Source organism: Lepisosteus oculatus, chromosome 4, assembly GCF_040954835.1.
Source record: "Lepisosteus oculatus isolate fLepOcu1 chromosome 4, fLepOcu1.hap2, whole genome shotgun sequence".
Lineage (NCBI taxonomy): Eukaryota > Metazoa > Chordata > Actinopteri > Semionotiformes > Lepisosteidae > Lepisosteus > Lepisosteus oculatus.
Window position 1 is genome coordinate 6,184,442 of NC_090699.1, and position 21,803 is coordinate 6,206,244.

Consider the following 21,803-nt stretch of genomic DNA (forward strand, 5'->3'; position numbering starts at 1 on the left):
AAGGTTATTTGTGCCAACTCAGAATCCCACAGAAACACCGCTGGAATTATCTGGAACAGTGGATCAAGAGGAGACTGTTCCCTTTGTCCTGGAGACTCCAATGTAGGAGAAAAGGGATTGGAGGGCTAGGCAGTGCAGTGGTGCTGTGGCTAAGGATTTGAGGCTGTGGCTGGAAGGTTCCCAGTTCGTATCCCATGCCTGGCAGAGCAATCCTACTCTGTTGACCCCCTGAGCAAGGCCCTTCACCCCAGCTGCTCCAGGGGTGCTGTATAAATGGCTGACCCTGCGCAGTGACCCCTCGCTTCTCTCCCTGTCTGTGTGTCTCATGGAGAACAAACTGGGGTATGTGACAAGATGAATTCCTAATGCAAGAGACTGTATATGGCCAATAAAGTGATCTTAATCTTAAAGGTTTCTTGATGGCTTTCTTCCCATCTCAGACATGAGTACATGAGCCACAACTGGGTTCGAGGAATACTTCGGGACCCAATTCACCCTGGCCACGATCTTGAACTTGAACTTGAACTTTATTGCCATATGTAACCGGTACTGGTACAATGGAATTCTTACTTACAGAAAGTCTCTCGATTGTAAAACAAGTGTAAAAAACAAAACAAAGTGCAAACAGTGCATCAAGACAATGTACAAACAAACAATAGACAATGTGCAAGTAAACATGCAGACAGTTTGAATGTAAACAATACAGACGTGTAAACAATGACTGGAGACGTACAATAAATAAATTACAATGAGGTAGATGGTGATGGTGTAGGTGTGGTCCGAGGGGGATGGCTAAATGTGTTCGCCAGTCTCACTGCTTGTGGATAGAAGCTATTGAAGAATCTAGTGGTAAGTGTCCGTATGCTCTTATATCTCTTGCCTGAGGGCAGTGGGGTGAAGAGCTCATGCCCTGGGTGGTGACTGTCCTCTGTGATGGCCAGAATTCTACCACGGCAGCGGTCCTCATAGAGCTGTTTAATCTCGGTGAGACTGCAGCCGATGATCTTCTGGGCCATATTGACCATTCTCTGCAGTGCCTTTCTTTCTCGCGAAGAGGTGTTGCCATACCACACGGTGATCCCATTGTTGAGGACGCTCTCGATAGTGCAGTGGTAGAAGTTCACCAACACATGTATTGGCATCCCCCATCGCTTGAGACACCTCAGGAAATAAAGGCGCTGCTGAGCCTTCTTCATGATAGAGTCAGTGTTCACAGTCCAGGTTAGATCTTTAGAGATGTGAATTCCCAAAAACCTAAAGCTGGTGACTGTTTCCACTTCCGTTCCATCAATACTGAGTGGGCTGTGAGTGTGTGGCCTGTGTCTCCGAAAGTCCACTAATAGCTCTTTCGTTTTCTTTATGTTCAAGTCCAGGTTTTCACCACTGGGTTCTGGTAGGAGGTATCACAGTATCAGAACACTGATAAATAGTTTCAAAAACAGTTTCTTCCCCCAAGCACCATAAACATCTTAAATTAGCACCTGTACTTTAAGGTACTGCACTGTTTACAGTATGTCCTGTCTTGGCTGTAGACAATGTAAGGTCTATTGTCTAAATTTATTGTCCATGTCTGTTTGTCATTTGTGCCTGTTTTTATTCCTCTCATGTTACTGGGTACAGCTGAACAAGCAAGCATTCCAATACACTTGGTGTATATGTCAAATAAAGAAATCTTGAATCTTGAATCTTGATAACCAATTTAATGTCTAATCAAGCTGTGGTTTCCAAATCTGAACAAGGTGCTGAAACTGAACTGTGCCTCTAAATCCTAAAGGAACCCAACAGTCCTATAGGACTATCAGGGATGCCCTCTCCTAGAATTCAGCGGTATGGAGATTCAGTGCAAGACAATATGATTTGTTTCTGAAGGATTGTCTTAGCGTGGCGTAGAGCTGTTCCAGTGTGAAAGGGCGTCTTTTCTCTCCTGCGTCTCTGTGTGCATGACAGGAAGACTTTGACTGCGAGATGAAACCACACATCCGCCACACAAAAAAATGAAAGATCGTCACAGCTTCTCTCAACAGTACTAAAACCTTTCCTGGTTTTTAAGAAATACGAAAGGATGGCGACTGAAGGTACCGTATATCTCATTTAACAGTCAGCTTGGTCGTTAGTTGTCTGACAGATGAATCGTGTTGTAGAGGAATGGGCTGCAGGTGAAACTGCCTTTACTTTCACTTTGAACACACCACACACTCTCAGATTCAGCTTTTTTTATCTTGTATTTTTTAAAACAATAAACAAAGGACAAAATGTCACGATTCTCCTCAGATTTACTCAGATTTGCTCAGCTCCAGGTCCAGTCATAATTGAGCATTTGAGCATTTGACCGTATGTGGCCGACAGATGCTGTCAGTTGAGTTAACGGTGAGAAGCAGGAAACCCAGTTATATGGATCTGAGGCTACAGCTTCACGGAGCTGAAATAGTATGGAAATTATCTTCCAAGGAAACTCAGAATGGATATCTGCCTCATATTTTTTATGTTATATATATTTAAGAAATGTATATATGTTGTGTTTTTATATACCCTATATTTGTTATACATGCCATATGTTAACACATTGATTTCACACTAATCATCTCTTTGCAACATAGTACACTTGTAAAGTGAGTGCAGACATGGTACAGATTAACTTAAATAAACATCCATCCATTTTCGAAACTACATTTTGTAATACAGGGGAGCTGGAGCCTATCCAGGCAAGAATCCGGCAAAAGGCAGGATACACCCTGGGCAGGACACCAGTCCATTGCTGGGCATACACACACTCACAGTAGGGCCTGTATTCCCAGAAGTCATTTAATCTAAAAGTATATGTGTGGACTGTGGGAGGATCCAGAGCACCTGGAGGTAACACACATGATCCCACACAGATAGCACCCCAGGAATTGAACCCAGGGCCTCAGGGAAGCATTGCTAACCACCATATATAAACATGCTTTCTAGGTGTGATTTAACATAGAAACAAATCTGTTTTCTCTGTAGGGGGAAGGAGAAAAAGAGAGGAGAAAGGACCCAGTGTGAGCTCCAGCGAACAGGTTCACCCCTCTGAACTGAGGATCGTCCTTCTCGGAGCACTCGGGGTGGGGAAGAGTTTGACTGGCAATACGATCTTGGGAGGCTCGGTGTTTGAGTCCGAGTACTCCATAACCAGCGAATGTCAGAAGCGAGAGGGCATGGTGGCTGGGAGGCAGGTGGCAGTGGTTGAAGTCCCTGACTTATTCCATGCAGCGCTGACGAGGGACAAGACTCTGGCCGAGAAGTGCCTGGCCCTCTGCGCTCCGGGGCCGCACGCGTTCCTTCTCATCGTGCGGGTGGGGAAACTCACGACGGAGGAGGAGGATGCTCAGGAAGCGATCCGGAACGTCTTCGGGGAGGCGGCTTCGAAGCACACGATGATCCTTTTCAGCCACAGGGACGAGCTGAAGGGCCAGACGATTCAGCAGCATGTCGAAGAATCCGGGGACGACCTGAAGATACTGCTTGAGAAATGTGACGACAGGCATCACGTCCTCAACAACAAGAACGTGAGCGATAGGCTGCAGGTTACCCAACTGCTGGAGAAGATTGACCGGATGGTGGAAGAGAACGCTGGCTGGTACTACACAAAGAACATATATCAGGAGACCGAAGGAGCAATACGACTGAAGGAGCAGCAGTATATGGAGGAATGGATCCAGAGAGAAGAGGAGTTGAAGCAGCAGCATGAAAATGAACTGAAAGAAAGAGAGAGGAGAACAGAGGAGGAGTTGAAAATTAGATTTGAGGATGAACTGTTCAGGAGAGAGCAGGAGCTGGAGAAGAGGTTTCAGGATGAACAGCTCAGGAGAGAACAGGAGCTGGAGAAGAGATCTGAGGATAAACAGACCCGTACAGAACAGGAGATGGAAAAGAGGTTTCAGGATGAACAGCTTAGAAGAGAACAGGAGCTGGAAAAGAGATCTGAGGATGAACAGACCCGTACAATACAGGAGATGGAAAAGAGATTTCAGGATGAACAGCTCAGGAGAGAACAGGAGCTGGAGAAGAGGTTTCAGGATGAACAGCTCAGGAGAGAACAGGAGCTGGAGAAGAGGTTTCAGGATGAACAGCTCAGGAGAGAACAGCAGCTGGAGAAGAGATTTCAGGATGAACAGCTTAGAAGAGAACAGGAGCTGGAAAAGAGATCTGCGGATGAACAGACCCGAACAGAACAGGAGATGGAAAAGAGTTTTCGAGTTGAACAGACTAGGAAAGAAGAGGAGCTGGAAAAGAAATTTCAAGATGAATTTCTCAGGAGAGAACAGGAGATACAAAACATATTTCAGAATGAAATTCTCATTTCAAGAGAACAGGAGATAGAAAAGAGATTTCAAGATGCACTGCTCAGGAAAGAAGAGGAGCTGAAAAAGAGGTACAAAGAGGAAAATCTAAAAACAGTAGAAGAACTGAAACAGAAGTATGAGGAAAAATACAAGGCAAAGCTGCCAGAGCTGGAAGAGAAAGCTCTAAAAGACATGTTTGAGAAAGAGAAGGAGACAGAGAAGAAGGCAGACGAGAGGAGGAATAGCCTGGAACATCCCCCTAACAGTAAGATTCCTTTTTATTTCATGGGATGGATATTTTTCTTATCCTCTTGGAAAGCCCAAGTGAAACCCTGGAGTAGTATTAAAGATAAATTGAGAGATATCCCACATGGCTCAACTGGATAGAAGCTCAGATTGTGTCCTGCAATCCAGCGATTGCTTGTGCAGTTCTGCGCTCTGCCGTTGGCGTCCTGTACCCAGGATTCCTCAAGGAGCAGAGCATGATGGGCCAGGTGACTCCTGGGTTGCGGAGGTATGAGTTGGCCAAGATGTAAGGTAAGGCCAGGAGGGTCTTGCTCACAACCAGATAATAATGGATACAACTTGTAGCACATCCTGAAATTCAAGAGATCATATTCCTTGCTTGCCAATTAAACAATGAGTCCCTATCTAGGCCTATGTTAAGAACTGAAACAGGTTATATAACAACACTGGGAAAACAAAATCTAAAATACAATACAAAAGCCCATAATTCAGTTCAATTTCATCTCCGGGGGTGGGGGGGGACAATTTATAATGAAAATCTTGCTGCACAAATTTCCACTATAGACAGTGAAAAGCTCAATTTAACATCCTGTCAATGATTTGAATGAAACAATGACATTGGACCAACATTCATTTGGCATGAGAAATATGTTTATTGTCGTGTCATTTATACTTCACAATCATTTATCTTTGTGTTTTCTAACTGCTTCTTCCAATTCAGGGTTGCAGGAGAACTGAAAAGCCTACTATGTAATTAAAATAGAATCTCATTATAAATGTATTTAGAAAACATACATAAAATATATTTCCCAGACTCATTTAGTCTATACAGACAGTAGTTTGACTACGCAGACCAAGGAGACAGATGGCTATAGCAGACAATATTAGGACTATGCTGATGCTACTTCCACCACATAGACAGGACTTAGATCATGCAGCCAATATGTGGACCAAATGGTTAGAGTACAGACAAAAACCTCTTTTCTAGCATAAAAAAATATATAAGTTTTATGGCACAAAGAGAAACCCGTCTCCAAAATAGACAGTCAGAAGTATTGATGATCTTCCCTGACTGTGAACACAAAAGATGTTGAATGTCTGTTTGCCTCCTTTTTTGACTTTGGCACAGGGGACGAATCTGTGTTTTTAAAGGGAGTTAACTGGGCTCTGTTGACTTGCAGTGGCCGATGATCAATCGTCTGAAAGGACCAAGGAGAGTTCTGGGAGACCAGAGGCCCCCGAACTGAGGCTGGTGCTTCTGGGAGACTCTGGGGCCGAGAAGAGCGCCGTGGGAAACATCATACTGGGCAGAGAAGCGTTCAGCTCCGACCCCGGGAGCGAGACGAAAGAGATCCAGAAGAGGAAGGGGCTGGTGGAGGGGTGGAGCGTTGCGATGGTAGACGCGCCGGACTTGTCATCCACCAACGTCTCTGGACACTGGCGCCGAAGGGCCATCAATCAATGCGTCAACCTGTCGGCCCCAGGACCCCACGCGTTCCTCCTGGTCCTGCCGCTGGGCGGGGGCGCCGGCGAGGCGTGGGAATCGCTGGAGCGAGGGGTGGAAATGTTTGGCGAGGAGGCGTGGGGGTACACGATGGCCCTCTTCACCGGGCGCGGCGAGGAGGCGAGGGGCGCCACGGCCGAGGAGTGCCTGCAGTCGCGCGGCGAGGAGCTCCGTCGCCTCGCGGGCAGGTGCGGGAAGGGGTGCCACGTCCTCGACTGTGAGGACATGGAAGATCGGGCCCAGGTCGCCGCACTCCTGGAGAAAATCCAAACGAATCTCCCGTACTACAATAATAGCGCATACCGGAATGCGGAGTCCAAGATCAACCGCAAAAAGGAAGAGATCCTGAGGGAGAAGCAGGGGGAAAAACAGAGGGAGGAGGACAAGCACCGGCGGAAGTACGAGAAGGAGCTGGATAACTGGAAGCAGAAGATGCAGGCCGAAATCAGGGAAAAAGAGGACAAGATCAGGGAGCAAGAGGACAGGATAGCGGAGCTGGAGAAGAGGCTGGCCGGAGAGGGGGATCGGGAGCGGATCAGAACGCTCGAGGCCGAGCTGAGGAGGGAGCGGGCGGAGAGGGAGAGGCTGGAGCAGGAGGTGGACGGGCTGAAGAGGGAGATGGAGAAGGAGAGGAGAGAACGGGAGGAGAGGCACCGGAGAGAGCTGGAGGAGATCCGCAGGGGCTACGAGGAAAGGGCGCGGGAGGAAGCCGAGAGGGACGCCGAGTGCGCTGAGGTTTTTGGGAGGCTGGACACTGAAACAGAAGCAGCGGCAGGGGGAACAACAGAAGGAAGAAGAGCCTCAGCTCACAGAAGAAGACAAACTGCCTGCTGTTCCATCAGTTAGAGAGTCTCCTAATCCCAGCAGCTAACGTCCCAGGTTCCTTCAAGGAAACTTCATCTAATTTCGGACATTTAAGTAGGTAGCTGCGTCAGCATGCATAGGCTGCAGTCGAAACACAATGTTTTGGCTGTGTCACACCTGAAGAAGGCTTCACATCCAAAATGCTGTGTTTCTTTTCTTCTCTTTTAGAATGGAATAAACCTAGACACCCGAAGAAAGCTCCACAGTCGAAACATTGTGTTTTCTTTCTTCTCTCTTCAGCATGGAATAAACCTATTACTTGTTCCTTTGCAGCCTACCTTCCCCACCTGAACTACTGGAATAAACCTTTACTTGTTCCTTCATCTAATTACTGTGTAACTACTAGTAATGTGGACATGAGGAAATAATGCTGTTACTATTGCCATTCTCTCCTGGCAACCTTTTCACCATCATCCAAACAGGGCTTCTCCCCTCTTCAGAGTCAAACCATTATCCTGTGATTGACCCCAAGGGTGCTTCTTGCAATGTGAAAGCAAGTTCTGAAAAAAACAAATGCATTTGTGAACGTTTTCTTCAAGGATTTGCACTAACACTGTATCCATGTAATTTTGTAGACTGAACACAATATATATTGTTGCATACAGTATATAAAATAAATATTTTTTGATGATATTTAAACATATGTTTGCAAGTACCTTAATGACATACCGTACACCTGTCGCTATTTGCCCAGCGATATCAGTTGCAGAACGTTCTCTTGCAGGATGTGAAAATGGAAGACAACTGGCAGATCCTGTCAGAGAATATGTCAGAGCTGTGACAGTGATCCCTCCAGGCTGGTAGTCCCAACCCCCCCCCCCCCCCCCCCTTAGTATCCTTTGTTCAGATTTCCTTTGCTCTTCCATCTCCTTGTCACCTCCCGCTGCTCATTCTCACATATCCTTTTTTTTCCGCCTTTCCAAACTCTTTTCCCTGTCTCTCTACCCATTCTCCCAGACACACTGAGAACTATTCCCTCTCTGCTTTCTCAGTGATTATTATTAATTCTTATCAATAATTATTATTATTATTATTATTATTATTATTATTATTATTATTATTATTATTATGTAATTCCTTACATTTATATAGCACTTTTCTCACACATAGCAGCTCTCAGTGAGGAGAGTGATGAAGCCAGTTCAGAGATGGGAGTTATTAGGAGGCCATGATGAGTAAAGACCAGGGGAAAATTTGGCCAGGACACCAAGTTAGTGTCCCCACCACTATACTGGGGCATTAGGACCCCCACAGACCGCAGGGTGAGCGCCTCCTACTGGCCCCACTAACACCACTTCCAGCAGCAGCCTCAGCTTTCCCAGGAGTCTCCCATCCAGGTACTGGCCAGGCTCACGCTGCTGGGCTCCAGTGGGGCTGCCAGCTGGGAGCTGTTGGTGATATGGCTGCCAGCACAAAAGAAAAATGCTTTGTGCTCTGTGGAGACCCAAAGATTTAAACCCAGACCCTCACCAACCAGCAGCCTACAGGACGAGCCACAGCAACTGTAATTGAAAACCAGATGCATGTATAAAAAGTGGAATATCAATTTCTTGTCGCTAATACAGTATATGGCAGCTCTTAATTGGCAGTTCAATACCAATATTAATAGTTAAATAATTCAAGATTAGCAATGGGTTGATTGATTGGTTCAAGCAGACAGTGGCAGAATTCAGAAAGCAATACTGTTCTATAGCACTTTAAAACCTCTATTTGTTCAATCAGAGCTCTCAGACTGTAATTCTCATTAGGCTCCAAGGTGATCAGAAAAGTGATTACTTATTTATTGGTGATTTTTTTTAAAGTAGATGACGTCCATAGAAGACATTCAGAACACCCTACACCTGTCTAGGAAACTAAGTATTTTTACAGTTTTATGGACAACTCCTTTTGCAATAAAAAAAAAACAACCCGAGAAGACACAAGTCTCCTCTGTAAGAACTGAATTCACCTGGAAATGAACTGCGGTGTCAACCCAGCCTCTCCGTGAAGCCCAGTAACGCGGCTCGGGAGAGAAGCCAGTCTGCAGTCTGGCACCTGGAAAACAAACTTCCTCTCGGTCAGGAGCGCAAAGGGACGCCCACGGCAGCTCTCCTGTGGGATATTGCGCCCTTGTCGCTTTTAAGAAGAGGGCATCACTGTACATTTTATGACGGGGACCTGTAGCTTTGTCAGCGGTTACCACATTCGGTGGCTCAGTTTTCTTTTTTTGTTGTTCTTTTCCCGTTTACAACCGTTTTTGTGCAATATACGTCAGGGACCTGTGCAATACATTTATATTTATAGTCATATTGTGCAATACGACTTTTTTCTGTACTGTTCTGGTCTGGTTTGTTCTTTGTGTGTTCTGGACTGTGAGTAACTCTTCTCAGTGCATTTCTCACTGTACTGATTGTATTGTATTATTATTGTATCATTTGTTACACTGTGGCTGTGTTGACTGTGTTAAGCTGCTGTTGCACTGCAATTTCCCTCACGGGATCAATAAAGTATCTATTATCTAAAGAACGGTGCTCGCTAGTAACCAGTCTTCCACAGTTTTAGTCGACCTGATGTCGCGTAATTGAAAAAAACAACTTCTGAACACCGTCCCGCTTCCTGATGTGCAGACGCTGTGTCGACGCGGCGGAGGCGGACCGGGCTCCGTAGCCCCGCCCCCTGGCGTAGCTGACGCTGATTGGCTGACACTCCGGACGCGACACGGAGGTTTCTTGAGAATAGAAACTGAAAGTCCAACAGCTGATCCGCAGAGTTGGAAATACTGTGTAGGTGTTTGATTTCGCGACCGAGGTCGACTTCAGGCAGAGGTAAGCAAATTGGATGATGATGATGATGATGATAATTATAATAATACAAATTAATAATAATAATAATAAGAAGAAGAAGAATTGTTGAATAAGTCATTCAACAATAAGAAGGCGTTTATCAATAAAAAAGTTCAGTGCTAATAATTGATGTTTATGACCATACACTGTCATTATGATTATTCTTTTATTGATGCGAAGTTTACTGCCACAAAACACGTAAAAATAAACTGTCTCCAAAGAAAAGTAGGTCGATTCTTTTCGTTAGAGGTTGATCCCAGCTGTTGGAAGTTTTTTTTTTCTAGGATATTGAAAACCTTTTACACAACACAACAGATCTTCTTATTTCTTCGGCGGAAAAAAAAATCCGTCAATGTCTTTACTGTAATAATACGACGGTAAAAACTGCGTTGCGCGATATTATCACTTTTCTGTGCTTCCCGCGTGTTAACGAGTACCGTCGAGTAGTCCTGAACACGACCCTTACAGCTCCGGTCCTTCCGACGCGTTCGCTCTCCGAGGCAGAAGCTAACGTGATCGCGGCAGAGGTAGAAATGGAGGTGATCGTTATTGCTACCGCTGCAGCTGCTGCTGCTAATCCCACGTTAATTCCACATATACAAGTTGATGACCTTCACGAAAGCAACCGCCGCTTAAACCCAGAAAGTGCTCTGGTCTACGGCATCCCAACCCGGTACCGTTCGAACCGGGGAATTCAGAATTCAGCAGGTTTTTGTATGCCTCTAATCATCAGCAGGCTGAAAGGCGCTTCTTTGCTCCGTTAAAACTTCGTTGAAAGGCACTTCCTTGCTCCGTTAAACCTTCGTTGGAAAGCGGCTTCTCCCCCGGTTAACACTGCTTCATTTTTTTTATTTTTTTTTTTATTTTTTTTTTTATTAACACTGCTTCATGAGGCGGAGAAAACACTTGCCTGTTTCATCACTCCGAAAGCCAGAGTTCAGCGCCAAAACTAAAGACGGCGGAATGGCGCCCTCTTCCGGAAACACCATGAAACGTCAATCACGGCCGGCCGTCCGTCCTATCGCGGAGAGAAGTCTTCACTCGGAGGACTCGAGCCTAAATTTCTGGAAAACCTCATATCTGCTGTTTCTTCTGACAAACTTAGCACTCAGTTGAAAACCTAATTAGTTCGATGCTTTGACATATTTAGGATTTCACGTGAGGTCTTTAACAGCTCATTACTCACTACATTCACGTCATTAAAGGTACAGAAACCTATTTAACACCTCGCAGCCTGGTAAGCAGTTTGACAGTTAAGCGGTTCATGAAATCATCTGAGTTTCCCGCAATGACGCGCCGTGAAGTGACTTATAAAAAGAGAAAAGCTGGGCGTTTTTGTGTTTTGAAACAAGGTGTCATGTTTAAATAACCAAGTAAAAGTTTATTCCAAACGGAAAAGAGAAGAAAGGAAACGCAGTGTTTCGGCTGTGGAGCCTTCTTCCGGTTCTGTTTCTTTTCATCTTTTCAGCGCGGAATAAACCTTTACTTTCCTATGTTCCTTTACGTTCCTATGCAGCCTACGCGTGCTTGACGCAGCTACCTACTGGATCTACTTTGCAGTAAAGCCCAGTGAGATCAGGGTTAAAACTGTACAGTGGAGTAAAGCCCAGTGAGATCAGGGTAAAAACAGTACAGTGGAGTAAAGCCCAGTGAGATCAGGGTAAAACACAGTGCAGTGCAGTTAAGCCCAGTGAGATCAGGGTAAAAACACAGTACAGTGCAGTAAAGCTCAGTGAGATCAGGGTAAAAACAGTACAGTGGAGTAAAGCCCAGTGAGATCAGGGTAAAACACAGTGCAGTGCAGTTAAGCCCAGTGAGATCAGGGTAAAAACACAGTACAGTGCAGTAAAGCCCAGTGAGATCAGGGTAAAAACACAGTGCAGTGCAGTTAAGCCCAGTGAGATCAGGGTAAAAACACAGTACAGTGCAGTAAAGCTCAGTGAGATCAGGGTAGAAACACAGTACAGTGGAGTAAAGCTCAGTGAGATCAGGGTAAAAACACAGAACAGCACAGGAAGGACCAGGGAGATCAGGGTAAAAACACAGTACAGTACAGTGAAGCCCAGGGAGATCAGGGTAAAAACACAGTACAGTGCAGTAAAGCTCAGTGAGATCAGGGTAAAAATACAGTCCAGCACAGTGAAGCCCAGTGAGATCAGGATAAAAACACAGTACAGTGCAGTAAAGCCCAGTGAGATCAGGGTAAAAACACAGTACAGTGCAGTAAAGCTCAGTGAGATCAGGGTAAAAACACAGAACAGCGCAGGAAAGACCAGGGAGATCAGGGTAAAAACACAGTGCAGTACTTGTTCCTTTGCAGCCATGTTTAACATGTTTAAATGATGACTTCATTAAGAAAAAAACATATAAACCTCCTCGCAAGTCCTACATGAGGACATTGTTCCAAGATCAGCCAGACGGTGATTCGACTGTGTTTTGTAGAGAAATGTCGGAAATTCGGGGGGAGGTTCTTCAGCTGCTGTCCCAGCACCCTCGGGGCTTGAGGATCTGCGACTTCACGGGCGCCTACAACAACTATTTCGGGCGGAACCTGGTCCTCTCCGAGCACGGCTTCAAGAAACTGACGGGCCTCTTCACCTTCCTGACGGACCGCGTGGAGATAGTGGAAGACTCGGGCACCATGTGTGTGAGGCTCAGGTCGCCCTCCCCGCAGTGCCCCGGGGACGAGGACCCGCCGGGTGATGGCCAGGGGGGGCGGGGGCCACCCGCGGCTCGCCTGCCCGCGCCGGGGGTGCGCGAGGAGGGACAGGTGAGACCGGCCAGAGGGCAGAGTCATTCCTGACGGCTCTCGATCTCACCCGGGTGCTGAGTAGTTTTCATTAGAGGACGATAATAATAATAACTCCTTACACTTATATAGCGCTTTTCTGGACACTCCACTTAAAACTTGAGTTTCAGCTACTTAGGCTGAAAACAAGACAGTGGAGGACAATGATTATGATTACCTCTCCTGCTCTGCCTCGGAGGGCCTGGCTGGGACTGGTCAGCCCTGCTTCAGGGAGGACCAGTGCCGGCCAGTGAGGGTGGAATGACACAAGTGATTGATTTGAAGGGGTAAGAAACTCTGGAACTACAGGAAACTGACCGGTCACCTCTGTTTCCTCCTCAGAGGTCTCAAGAGAAACCCAGAACCAAATCTTACAGAGACGCCCTGAACGGTGGGAGATCCACACCCTCTGCGGCAGGTGAGAGCCTTTGATCTGTCTTGCACATGTGCGCTCCATTGCATACAGGCACGGCCTGGATTTATCCCCAAAAATGGACGCTGAATAAGGGAATGAAACAGAGTCACACTGGTCTCCTCATGTGTGGAGAGATTCTGGGATCGTACAGCGCTGTATAAAAAAAATAGAAAAAAAGATCTTGTACACTTATACCCCGGTATCTGCACCAAATTCGGTCCTGAAAACTTGTTTGGAAGGCGGGAGACGGTAAATCGAAAGTAAAAATTCCATGATTTCTTCTGAGGAAAATTCAACCCCAAAGACGAGTTCACTCAAAAAACACTCTAAACCTATAATACCATACAGACCATTAGAGCAAGCTTAGTGAACAACGCAGTTCTGCTCAAATAAGCCAACTATAGCTGTAAAATAACTAATGATATCATATTTACATTTTTCATTCTTTCGCAATAGATCTCTATCCAAGCGATCGGCTAGCCCGATGTGCATACTGTTGTCGACAATTATGCTAAGGAATCTTTCTCTCTTCCTTAGGGCCCATTATGAACAGCAACTACAAAACAAACACACAAAAAACCTCTTTGAAAATGAGAGCACAAGCTTTCGCTGTGATCGTAAACAAAGCACTGCTGCCTCACAGCGTCCTTCACCATAATGCCCCTTTCCCAGCGCAGAAACAAGCAGCTGTTCGGTGGCTGTGAATTCAAATGTTCTCAGCCAAAATCGGTCACTTTTTGACTTTCGAGTCCAGATGAGCCAAATTTCATTCTTATAACGATTTACAAGGTACAGGTCCTCCATGTCCAGATTTGCGAAAATCTGTTTGACCAAACGTTCTTTTACCCAGGTGTGAGTGTGTTCATCTGCTCATGTTTGATGTGAAAATGGTGAAGGGGGGGAGTTTCCTGTCCCTCTTTATAATTCAACCTGCGGAAAAGAAGTTGTAATGAACAATGTTTCTACCGGCTGCCAGCCAGAACCTTCCGCTCGCTTCATTTAGAAACCCAGTGCTGCTTAAGAAAAGAGCACTGGTATCATAACTGATTAGGTCTGCTACAGTATATTTCTGTCCACCCATGTTCTAACCACTATGGCCAGCAGCCATTTCACCCTGCAGCTCAAACACTGGCAGCCCCACTGAAGATAAGCAGGTGTGATCCTGGTCAGTACCTGGATGGGAAACCTCCAGGGACAAACTAAGGTTGTTGCTGGAAGGGGTGTTAGTGGGGCCAGCAGGGGGCGCTCACCCTGCAGTCTATGTGGGTCCTAATGCCCCAGTATAGTGATGGGGACACTTACTGTAAAAAGGCGCCATCCTTCAGATGAGACGTAAAACCGAGGTCCTGACTTTCTGTGGTCATTAAAAATCCCTGGGCGTTTCTTGAAAAGATTAGGGGCGTCCTGGCCAAATTTCCCATTGGCCCTTACCAATCATGGCCTCCTAATTATCCCCATCTATGAATTGGCTTCATTACTCTGCTCTCCTCCCCACTGAGAGCTGATGTGTGGTGAGCGTTCTGGGGCACTATGGCTGCCGTCGCATCATCCAGGTGGGGCTGCACATTGGTGGGGGTGGAGGGGATCCCCATTACCTGTAAAGCGCTTTGAGTGGAGTGTCCAGAAAAGTGCTATATAAGTGTAAGGAGTTATTATTATTATTATTCTTTCAATTCAGACCTGTGGGTGAACCAGAGTCTATCCCCGCACACAACAGACACAAGGCAGGGTTTACCCTAGACGGGACACACAGAGATACCCTCACACCAGGGCCAGTTTTCCTAGAATCAATTAAACCCACTTGTAGGTTTTTTGGAGTTTGTGGAGAATCGGGAAGAATGAGCACCGTGAAGATGGGGGGAGAGCTGGCGAGCCCCCACACAGACAACAACCCAGGTCAGGAATTGAACCCAAGGCCCCAGTCCCATGAAACAGTAATGCTAACCACAACACCTCCTATATCTTTCAGTCATTTGTATATGTAGTCCATTCACCTGTTTCTGGTTTTCCACAGCTTCCAGCACGGTATCTCCCTCGATTTCTCCCGGGACTTCCTCGGGAGATCCCATGTCCTTGCTCAAGGCGTCCCTCGGGGAGTTGCTGCGGGCACACCCCGGAGGCTTGCCTTTGGCCCGGGTTCGGAAATCTTGCCTCTCTCTCCTGCACCATCCTGACCTGCTGGTGGGCCACTCTTCCGTCAGGCAGCTCCTGGAGTCCTTGACAGATGTTGTCCGGTTGCAGGGAATCGGGGTGCAGACCTGTGTTCTCCCAGCTCATCTTCAGCCCTCCTCACCGCCTCAAGGCTCTGGTAGGGTTTCCCAGTAATGAAAGAGGCTGCTATCTTGTCACACCTGGGAGGGAACGATATCCTAAACTGCTCCTATGTCAATTCTGCTCTGGATCTCTGGATTTCTCTCTACCACAGCCATAGAGAGCCAGCAGCCATATCACCCTGCAGCTCAGCACTGGCAGCCCCACTGAAGCTCTGCAAGTATGAGCCTGGTCAATACCTGGATGGCAGACCTCCTGGGAAAGCTGAGGTTGCTGCTGGAAGAGGTGTTAGTGGGGCCAGTAGGGGGCGCTCACCCCGTGGTCTGTGTGGGTCCTAATGCCCCAGTATAGTGACGGGGACACTCTACTGTAAAACAGGCGCCGTCCTTTGGATGAGACGTAAAACCGAGGTCCTGACTCTCTGTGGTCATTAAAAATCCCAGGGCGTCTCTTGAAAAGAGTAGGGGTGTAACCCCGGCATCTGGGCAAAATTTCCCATTGGACCTTACCAATCATGGCCTCCTAATAATCCCCATCTATGAATTGGCTTCATTACTCTGCTCTCCTCCCCACTGAGAGCTGGTGTGTGGGGAGCGTTCTGGTGCACTATGACTGCCATGGCATCATCCAGGTGGGTGCTGCACATTGGTGGAGGGGAGTCCCCATTACCTGTAAAGCACTTTGAGTGAAGTGTATGTAAGTATTATTATTAACATCATTATTACCATAAGCTGGTGACCTTTTGGTAAAGCAGACCTGATGCTGCCCTCTAGAGGGAGCCAAACACCAAGTTACAAAATTACCTTGAGTATAAATACAACACTCCCTTAACTACGACAGCGACTACAGAAAGAGAGTCTTTCTGAACCCCCCAAGGTGCGATGTGTTTTACAGCAGCAGGCGATGTAAAGAAAACCCAGACACAAACAACGCACATGCACATACAGCAAAAAGAATCCTATGCTGAGAACTTGAATCCACCTGTTTTTAACTGGGAAAATCTGTGTCTGCATCTGGAAGGGAGTAAGTGGAATTCATTAAACAAAGGTTGTGAGGGTAACACTCTGTGTGTTAGAGTGACCTAAGAACTTAAGAAAGGCTACAAAAGAAGAGGACGCTGTTTGTTCCACCTAATTTGTTTCAAAACTGAAATGATCGCAGGCTCTTGCCTTGCTAGATCTTGAAGACTCCAGGGTAGCAGCTGGGAAACCTTCCCTGGACTCCCACAAGCTTGCGTCAGACCCAGCCGTACCCACAGAAGCAAAAGGAATGAATCCGAAATGCTCAATCGGATATAAGCTGGTGTTTTACCTCAGATAAAGTCACGCTGCCACATAATACACTTTTCCCATGATTGTATTGTCTGTAAATACAGTATGCTGCCTATGGAGGATGTTTGTATATATGAATGAAGTGTCAAATATCTGAGTGGCTATATTTTTACAATCTCTTTCTTCTGCCTGTGCAATCTTCTGTCACTCACTGGATCTGCAGTTCTGAATGTACCGTTCGTACTGCTTGGTTAACCCTATTAAAACCTGCTTTATTAGTCTGTCTAGTGTGTCTTAATTGGGGGGGGGGGGGACGCTAATTCCTTTGATCACAGAGGTGCTGCTTCTGTGCCTGGGCTGCAGCCTGCGCTCACTCTGTGCAATGATCTGGAAATCAATCGATCAATAAGAGACGATCCTCGGCACGCCTGCAGGCATGTGCTTTGTATGCGCCGCAGAATCAGTTGCGCCGGGACCCTGTATCGGAGGCAAGGTCCTTCTCTTGCTCGATGTGCTGCCACAAGCAACGCTGTTTGATCTACTGCCTCCGGCTTGTCAGGGATAGATCTAGTCACGGCTCTTTTAATCGTAGCAAGTGTGAGTCGGCACAGGTAAGAAACGGCGATCCAGCCCTCTTGCCTGCTGACGTCTGTATGATACTACTCTTAAACGCTATTTTCTTCTTTATGTTGGGAAGAGGTTTAAATGTCGTTTAAGAAGGGCAAAGTTACAGGTGGAGGTTTCTTCTGTGCCTGGTCACATTTTCTATTGCTGTTGGAGGTGAGGACCTGGTCGCTGCTGGAAGAGCTGCTCAGTCTTAAACTGTTTCTCGTTTTCCCCCTCAGGGATTCCAGCCACGGTTGCCTCGGCATCCCCCCCACTAGAGCCCGGTCTTCCGCCTTCCTGCTTTCCGGAATTAAAGGGAACAGAGGAGCTCGGAAAGGTCGGCCGGCAGCCGGCCGGCCCTCTTCCCAGTCCACCAGCCCCAAGCCCCCCCCTCCCGCCCTCCCAACCATCCCAGCCGGCGCAGCCTTCCAGGAGACCAAAAAGACGCTCGAAGGGGCACAAAAAATCCCGAGTGGGATCCGATCGGGAATCGATGCCCTCCTTTACCTTCGGATCCGGGTGGGAAGGTGCTGGGTATCCGGCGAGCTGGGAGGGTGCAAACGCCGCGGTTGAGTTCTGGGACGAAGAGAAAGATGGGAAAGCCATTCTCAGGAGTCAGTCTCCAACCACCGGGCCACACGGACGGGCGTCTTCCGGATCGCCGGATATCGAAATCTCTCATGTCCCGCCTGCCCGGGACTTATCCACGGGTGCTGGCCAGCCACCCTTGCTGTGGTCCTTTCCCTTCGCGTACGACACGCCTGTGCCCTTTGACCCCGTGCAGTGGAGGTGGTACCAGGCCCAGATAGAAGCCTTCTACCTGCGGTACTTTCAGAGCCTCCAGGCATCCCTGCTGCCGGCTCCCCCTTTCCCCCTGCAAGACGTGCTTTCGGGGGCCCAGCTGAGCCTCCACCTCTCGGATCAGCCCGTCTCGGGTCTGACAAGCCCGGTCTACGTGACCGATGTCGGTCCGGTTCCTCCGGCCCGTAGTCCCACAAACCCGTCCGACAAGCACTCGCCTCGCTAGCCTGCCGAGAACTCTGGCTCAGGCAGGCCGGCACACAGGATGTTAGTCATAGCTGTACTCGCGATAATCCAGACGTCTGAAGCAGGAAACACGGAGTAGGGGGTAGGGAGAGAGACTGTGGCAGCAGTAACCGCTGCTGACATCTGGACCTTGGATAACTGGGAGGTTCGGAAAGGGAGCACCTCCCAGGGTGAGGAACACAGGCTGATTCGGGCTGCAGCAAGCCCGTAGCCCAGGAGAAACAGACAACAGTGAGTCAGTCCCACAGCTCCCGGTACCGAGCGTTTTAGATCGACCCACGGGGGGGGACACTGGACCCGCTCCGCCCTCTCTTCCTAGTTCCTGCTGTAGCTCCTCTTCTTGTTTTTTTAAAAGACGATTTTATTTCTGAAAACCGGGCACGGGAGTGAGAGGTAAATTCCCAAGCTGATGTGTCGCTCTGACACCAGTATAACACGGCTGAACAGCACGTTAGATCGATTTTAAAATGAAGTGCAATACTTCCTGTTTACGATGATATAGCTGTGGTGCGTTAGTCGCATGGCACTTATAATTGATGGATTGCAACCCGTCTCGATTTTCCCTTCTGTGCCTTACAATCCCAGAAAACTAATTAACACGATTTCTGTCTCTCACCCTCCTTCTGAGCACACAGGAATGTAGTTACGGCACTGAAGACACAGCCAGCTGTGAGCCTGGAGGGCGTGATGAGATGACCGTTTTGAAAACCGAAACAGACATTTAATCTCTCCGTCGACGCCTTCGTATTATTTTTGTACCGCTGGCGCAGTAAATACACCGTGTAGCGCACGAATGACACGGACACACAGGACGTACAGTATATACGGCACGCACTGTTTCATCCCGCTTTGGTAGAATAAAACATTGTTGTTTTCATATCTCCAGTCACAGAGTGTCATAAAGTCTGTCGGAATGTTAATAGAAACGGTGTCGAAGGTGTTAGAAAGGCGCGAAAGCAGTGACGTGCCTTCTCGGATTAAACCAAGTTTAATTTTATCACTTCTAAAACGTAATGCTCATTGTCAGGAAACCGATCAGGCTGAAAAAGAAAAGGTCACCGCTGTCCCAGGAGCAGAAAGATAGACATGTTTTCTCCATTCCCTGTTTTATAACGTTTTATTTAAGCGCGATGTCGCTCGTCATGGAGTGGCTGCAGTTGTAATCTAGCAAACTGAGCTAAATCAAAGGCTTGATTTTAAGTCTTTGAATTATTATGATTATGATAATTATTGTTATTATTACTACTACTACTGCGTAATTAATGGTATTATTTTTTTTTCCTGTCTTAGCCCAGAATGTTTCCAACGAGGTGAAATAATACAATAAAAAAAAACATAATATGCAGATCCCAGATTTTGTAAACATCTTCCCGACATTTTGTCATTTATTTTTATTTTTATGCCTTTTTTGAATGACAAATATAATTATATACTGTAGTACGGGTTTTTTATAATTGTTATATATATAATATTTTAATATTATTCTTTAAATTGGAAGAAGAGGGTAGAAAAGGGGCGGCTGGCCATATTTCAGTATTTCTTTTCCATACATCATAAGTATAGCAATACTTTTTTTTTTTAGAGTTACAGCCTGGGTGTGAATTTTATTTATCAAGATACAGTCTTGTCTTAATCAAAGCCTGTAATCAAACACTTGCCCCACTGTCCACCCCCTCCACTCCCCTCCCCCTGCAGAAAATATGCCTTGGTCCACAGTCAGAGAGTTTGGAATTCCAGAGCCTAGTCCGCCTCTGTGGGGAAACAAATTGGCCTTGTTTTTCGCTGAAGCTCATCCGGCAGCCACCGCGGTATACTCGTCCTCTGACGCGGTGGCAAAGCGCAGAGCGGCGGCACGGGAGTATTAAACGCCGCGTCTCATGGAGAGAGGTCGCCGTGAGCTGCAAGCCCGCAAGAGGGACAGAGGCAGTACGTCTTCTCTCCTGGCGGCCCTGACAGGTCCCGTCCCGTCCGAGTCTCGGGCTGGGCGGGTGTCCGCAGCGGGATTTACACTACAGGTCTCCCGCCCTTTAACGCCTTGTTTGGAGTTTCGCCGAGGGCGGGTGCAGCCTCATTTGGATGCGGTCTAATGCGTAACGTCGTTAAGTAGGCAGGTTCACCCGGGAACCCGCACGGCGTTTGTCTCCCACACGCTCCACGTTGTCTCCTTCTCCCTGGCTGGATTCTGCGATCTCTCCCGTCCCACCAGTCCAGCCTTTTTCTCACCGCTTCTTCCAATTCAGGCTCACAGAGGAGCTGGAGCCCATCCCAGCAAGCAACGGGCGCAAGGCAGGGTACAACCCGGGCAGGACGCCAGTCCATCGCAGCAGGGCACACACAGACTCACACCAGGGCCTGTTTTCCCAGAAGCCAATGAACCTACCAGCCATGTCTCTGGACTGTGGGGGAAAACCCACACAAACGCAAGGAGGGCATGCACAATCCACACAGACAGCACCTCAGGAATTGGACTCTGGGCCCCAGAGCTGCCAGGCAGCAATGCTCACCACTGCCAGCACGCTGCCCTGATCCCCCTTGTGTTTTCTGAAATATTACTCAGTGCCCCACCCTGGCTGCTGAGCCTACTGTGAGTGAGAAAGTCAGTAGCGTTGCTCAGTGTTCACGCAGACGAGCTGGATGGACTTGTAATGTAATTCCTGTGCACTGTCTGCATTGAAGAAGAAAGTGGGAGCCGTTCAGCTGCCGGCTGTGTGAGTCTGACCCTCAGTTTAACTTCTACTCCAGGTTTTCATGACAGGCAGATTCCTCAAGCGCAGGAAGGCTCCAGGAGCTTGCAGTCCTGGGTCTTGCGGGTTGGGAGCCCTGCTCCCAGTTATTGCACAGAGGCTGAGAGGACAACCAGCAACCTCTAACAATCCACCATTGCACAACCTAGCCCAAGCGTCCTGGGCTGGAATTACAGGACGTCGTAGGTCTTAAATATGGACTCCCTTTCGCTCCAATCGAAATTTGGAAGTCAATGTGATAAGAGGCTTTGTGCACCACCCTTAAATCATAGGGATTACGTAAGGGCAAAGATAAGGGAAAGCACTGTGTCTGCATTTCCAGTCACTGTGGCAAAGGAGAGCTGAGCAGCCCCAGCTATGATCATGTCCCCTCACCTGTTCCTGGAGAGCTCCAGTGCAACAGCTTTCAGAGGTGAATTTAATCATCTGTTTCAAGAAACCAAATCATTAATTGAGCTCAAGGACAGGCAGTTCGGTAATTGATCATAATAAATAAAATTCAGTAATAATTAAAAAAAATCAAGCTGGTTTCATAGCTGTCACAGATGTCTGAAAACGGGACGAACCGTGGAGAGGCAGGAGAGCGGAAAAAGACCCAGATCCGTAGCGGAGGAACGGGAAAAAGGCCCGGGCTCGTTAGTGCAAAGAGTTCAGGAATGCCGTATAGAAACCTATGCCCTCAGGTAGCGGACGTGGGGCAACCTGGTGCTAGGCGGGTCTCAGGACATCCGAACATCAATGCTGAGATGCAAGACCCGGAAATATATAGTCCCAGAGTGCGAGAAACACCGGAAGGACAGCAAATAACCGGAAATGAGAGACAGGACCGAGAAGGAGTGCCCTCTGGCTACAGAAGGCGTGACAATAGCTGAGTGAATCTACAATTTCCTCCCACCGGTTCTTAGAGGTACCTCAGAG

The 21,803-nt window shown here is 47.5% G+C and overlaps 3 protein-coding genes across 3 annotated transcripts; all 3 read left to right on the top strand.

Annotated features, from left to right (window-relative positions):
- The first annotated feature begins 2,016 nt into the window (after positions 1-2,016).
- Positions 2,017-4,843, top strand: LOC107075350 (uncharacterized). The gene is made up of 3 exons (XM_069188248.1): positions 2,017-2,075; positions 2,989-4,644; positions 4,770-4,843. Exons 1-3 carry the CDS (start codon positions 2,063-2,065, stop codon positions 4,841-4,843), a joined length of 1,743 nt encoding a protein of 580 aa, XP_069044349.1. The 5' UTR covers positions 2,017-2,062.
- Positions 4,844-5,485: 642 nt separating this feature from the next.
- Positions 5,486-7,560, top strand: LOC102690518 (GTPase IMAP family member 4-like). Its single transcript, XM_069188249.1, has 2 exons — positions 5,486-5,510; positions 5,735-7,560. Exons 1-2 carry the CDS (start codon positions 5,486-5,488, stop codon positions 6,901-6,903), a joined length of 1,194 nt encoding a protein of 397 aa, XP_069044350.1. The 3' UTR covers positions 6,904-7,560.
- A 2,082-nt stretch (positions 7,561-9,642) lies between these two features.
- LOC138238283 (formin-binding protein 4-like) lies at positions 9,643-19,504 on the top strand. Its single transcript, XM_069188442.1, has 5 exons — positions 9,643-9,725; positions 12,186-12,513; positions 12,874-12,949; positions 14,961-15,254; positions 17,334-19,504. The coding sequence occupies exons 2-5, from the start codon at positions 12,190-12,192 to the stop codon at positions 18,119-18,121; spliced, it is 1,482 nt and encodes a 493-aa protein (XP_069044543.1). The 5' UTR covers positions 9,643-9,725; positions 12,186-12,189; the 3' UTR covers positions 18,122-19,504.
- The last annotated feature ends 2,299 nt before the right edge of the window (positions 19,505-21,803 follow it).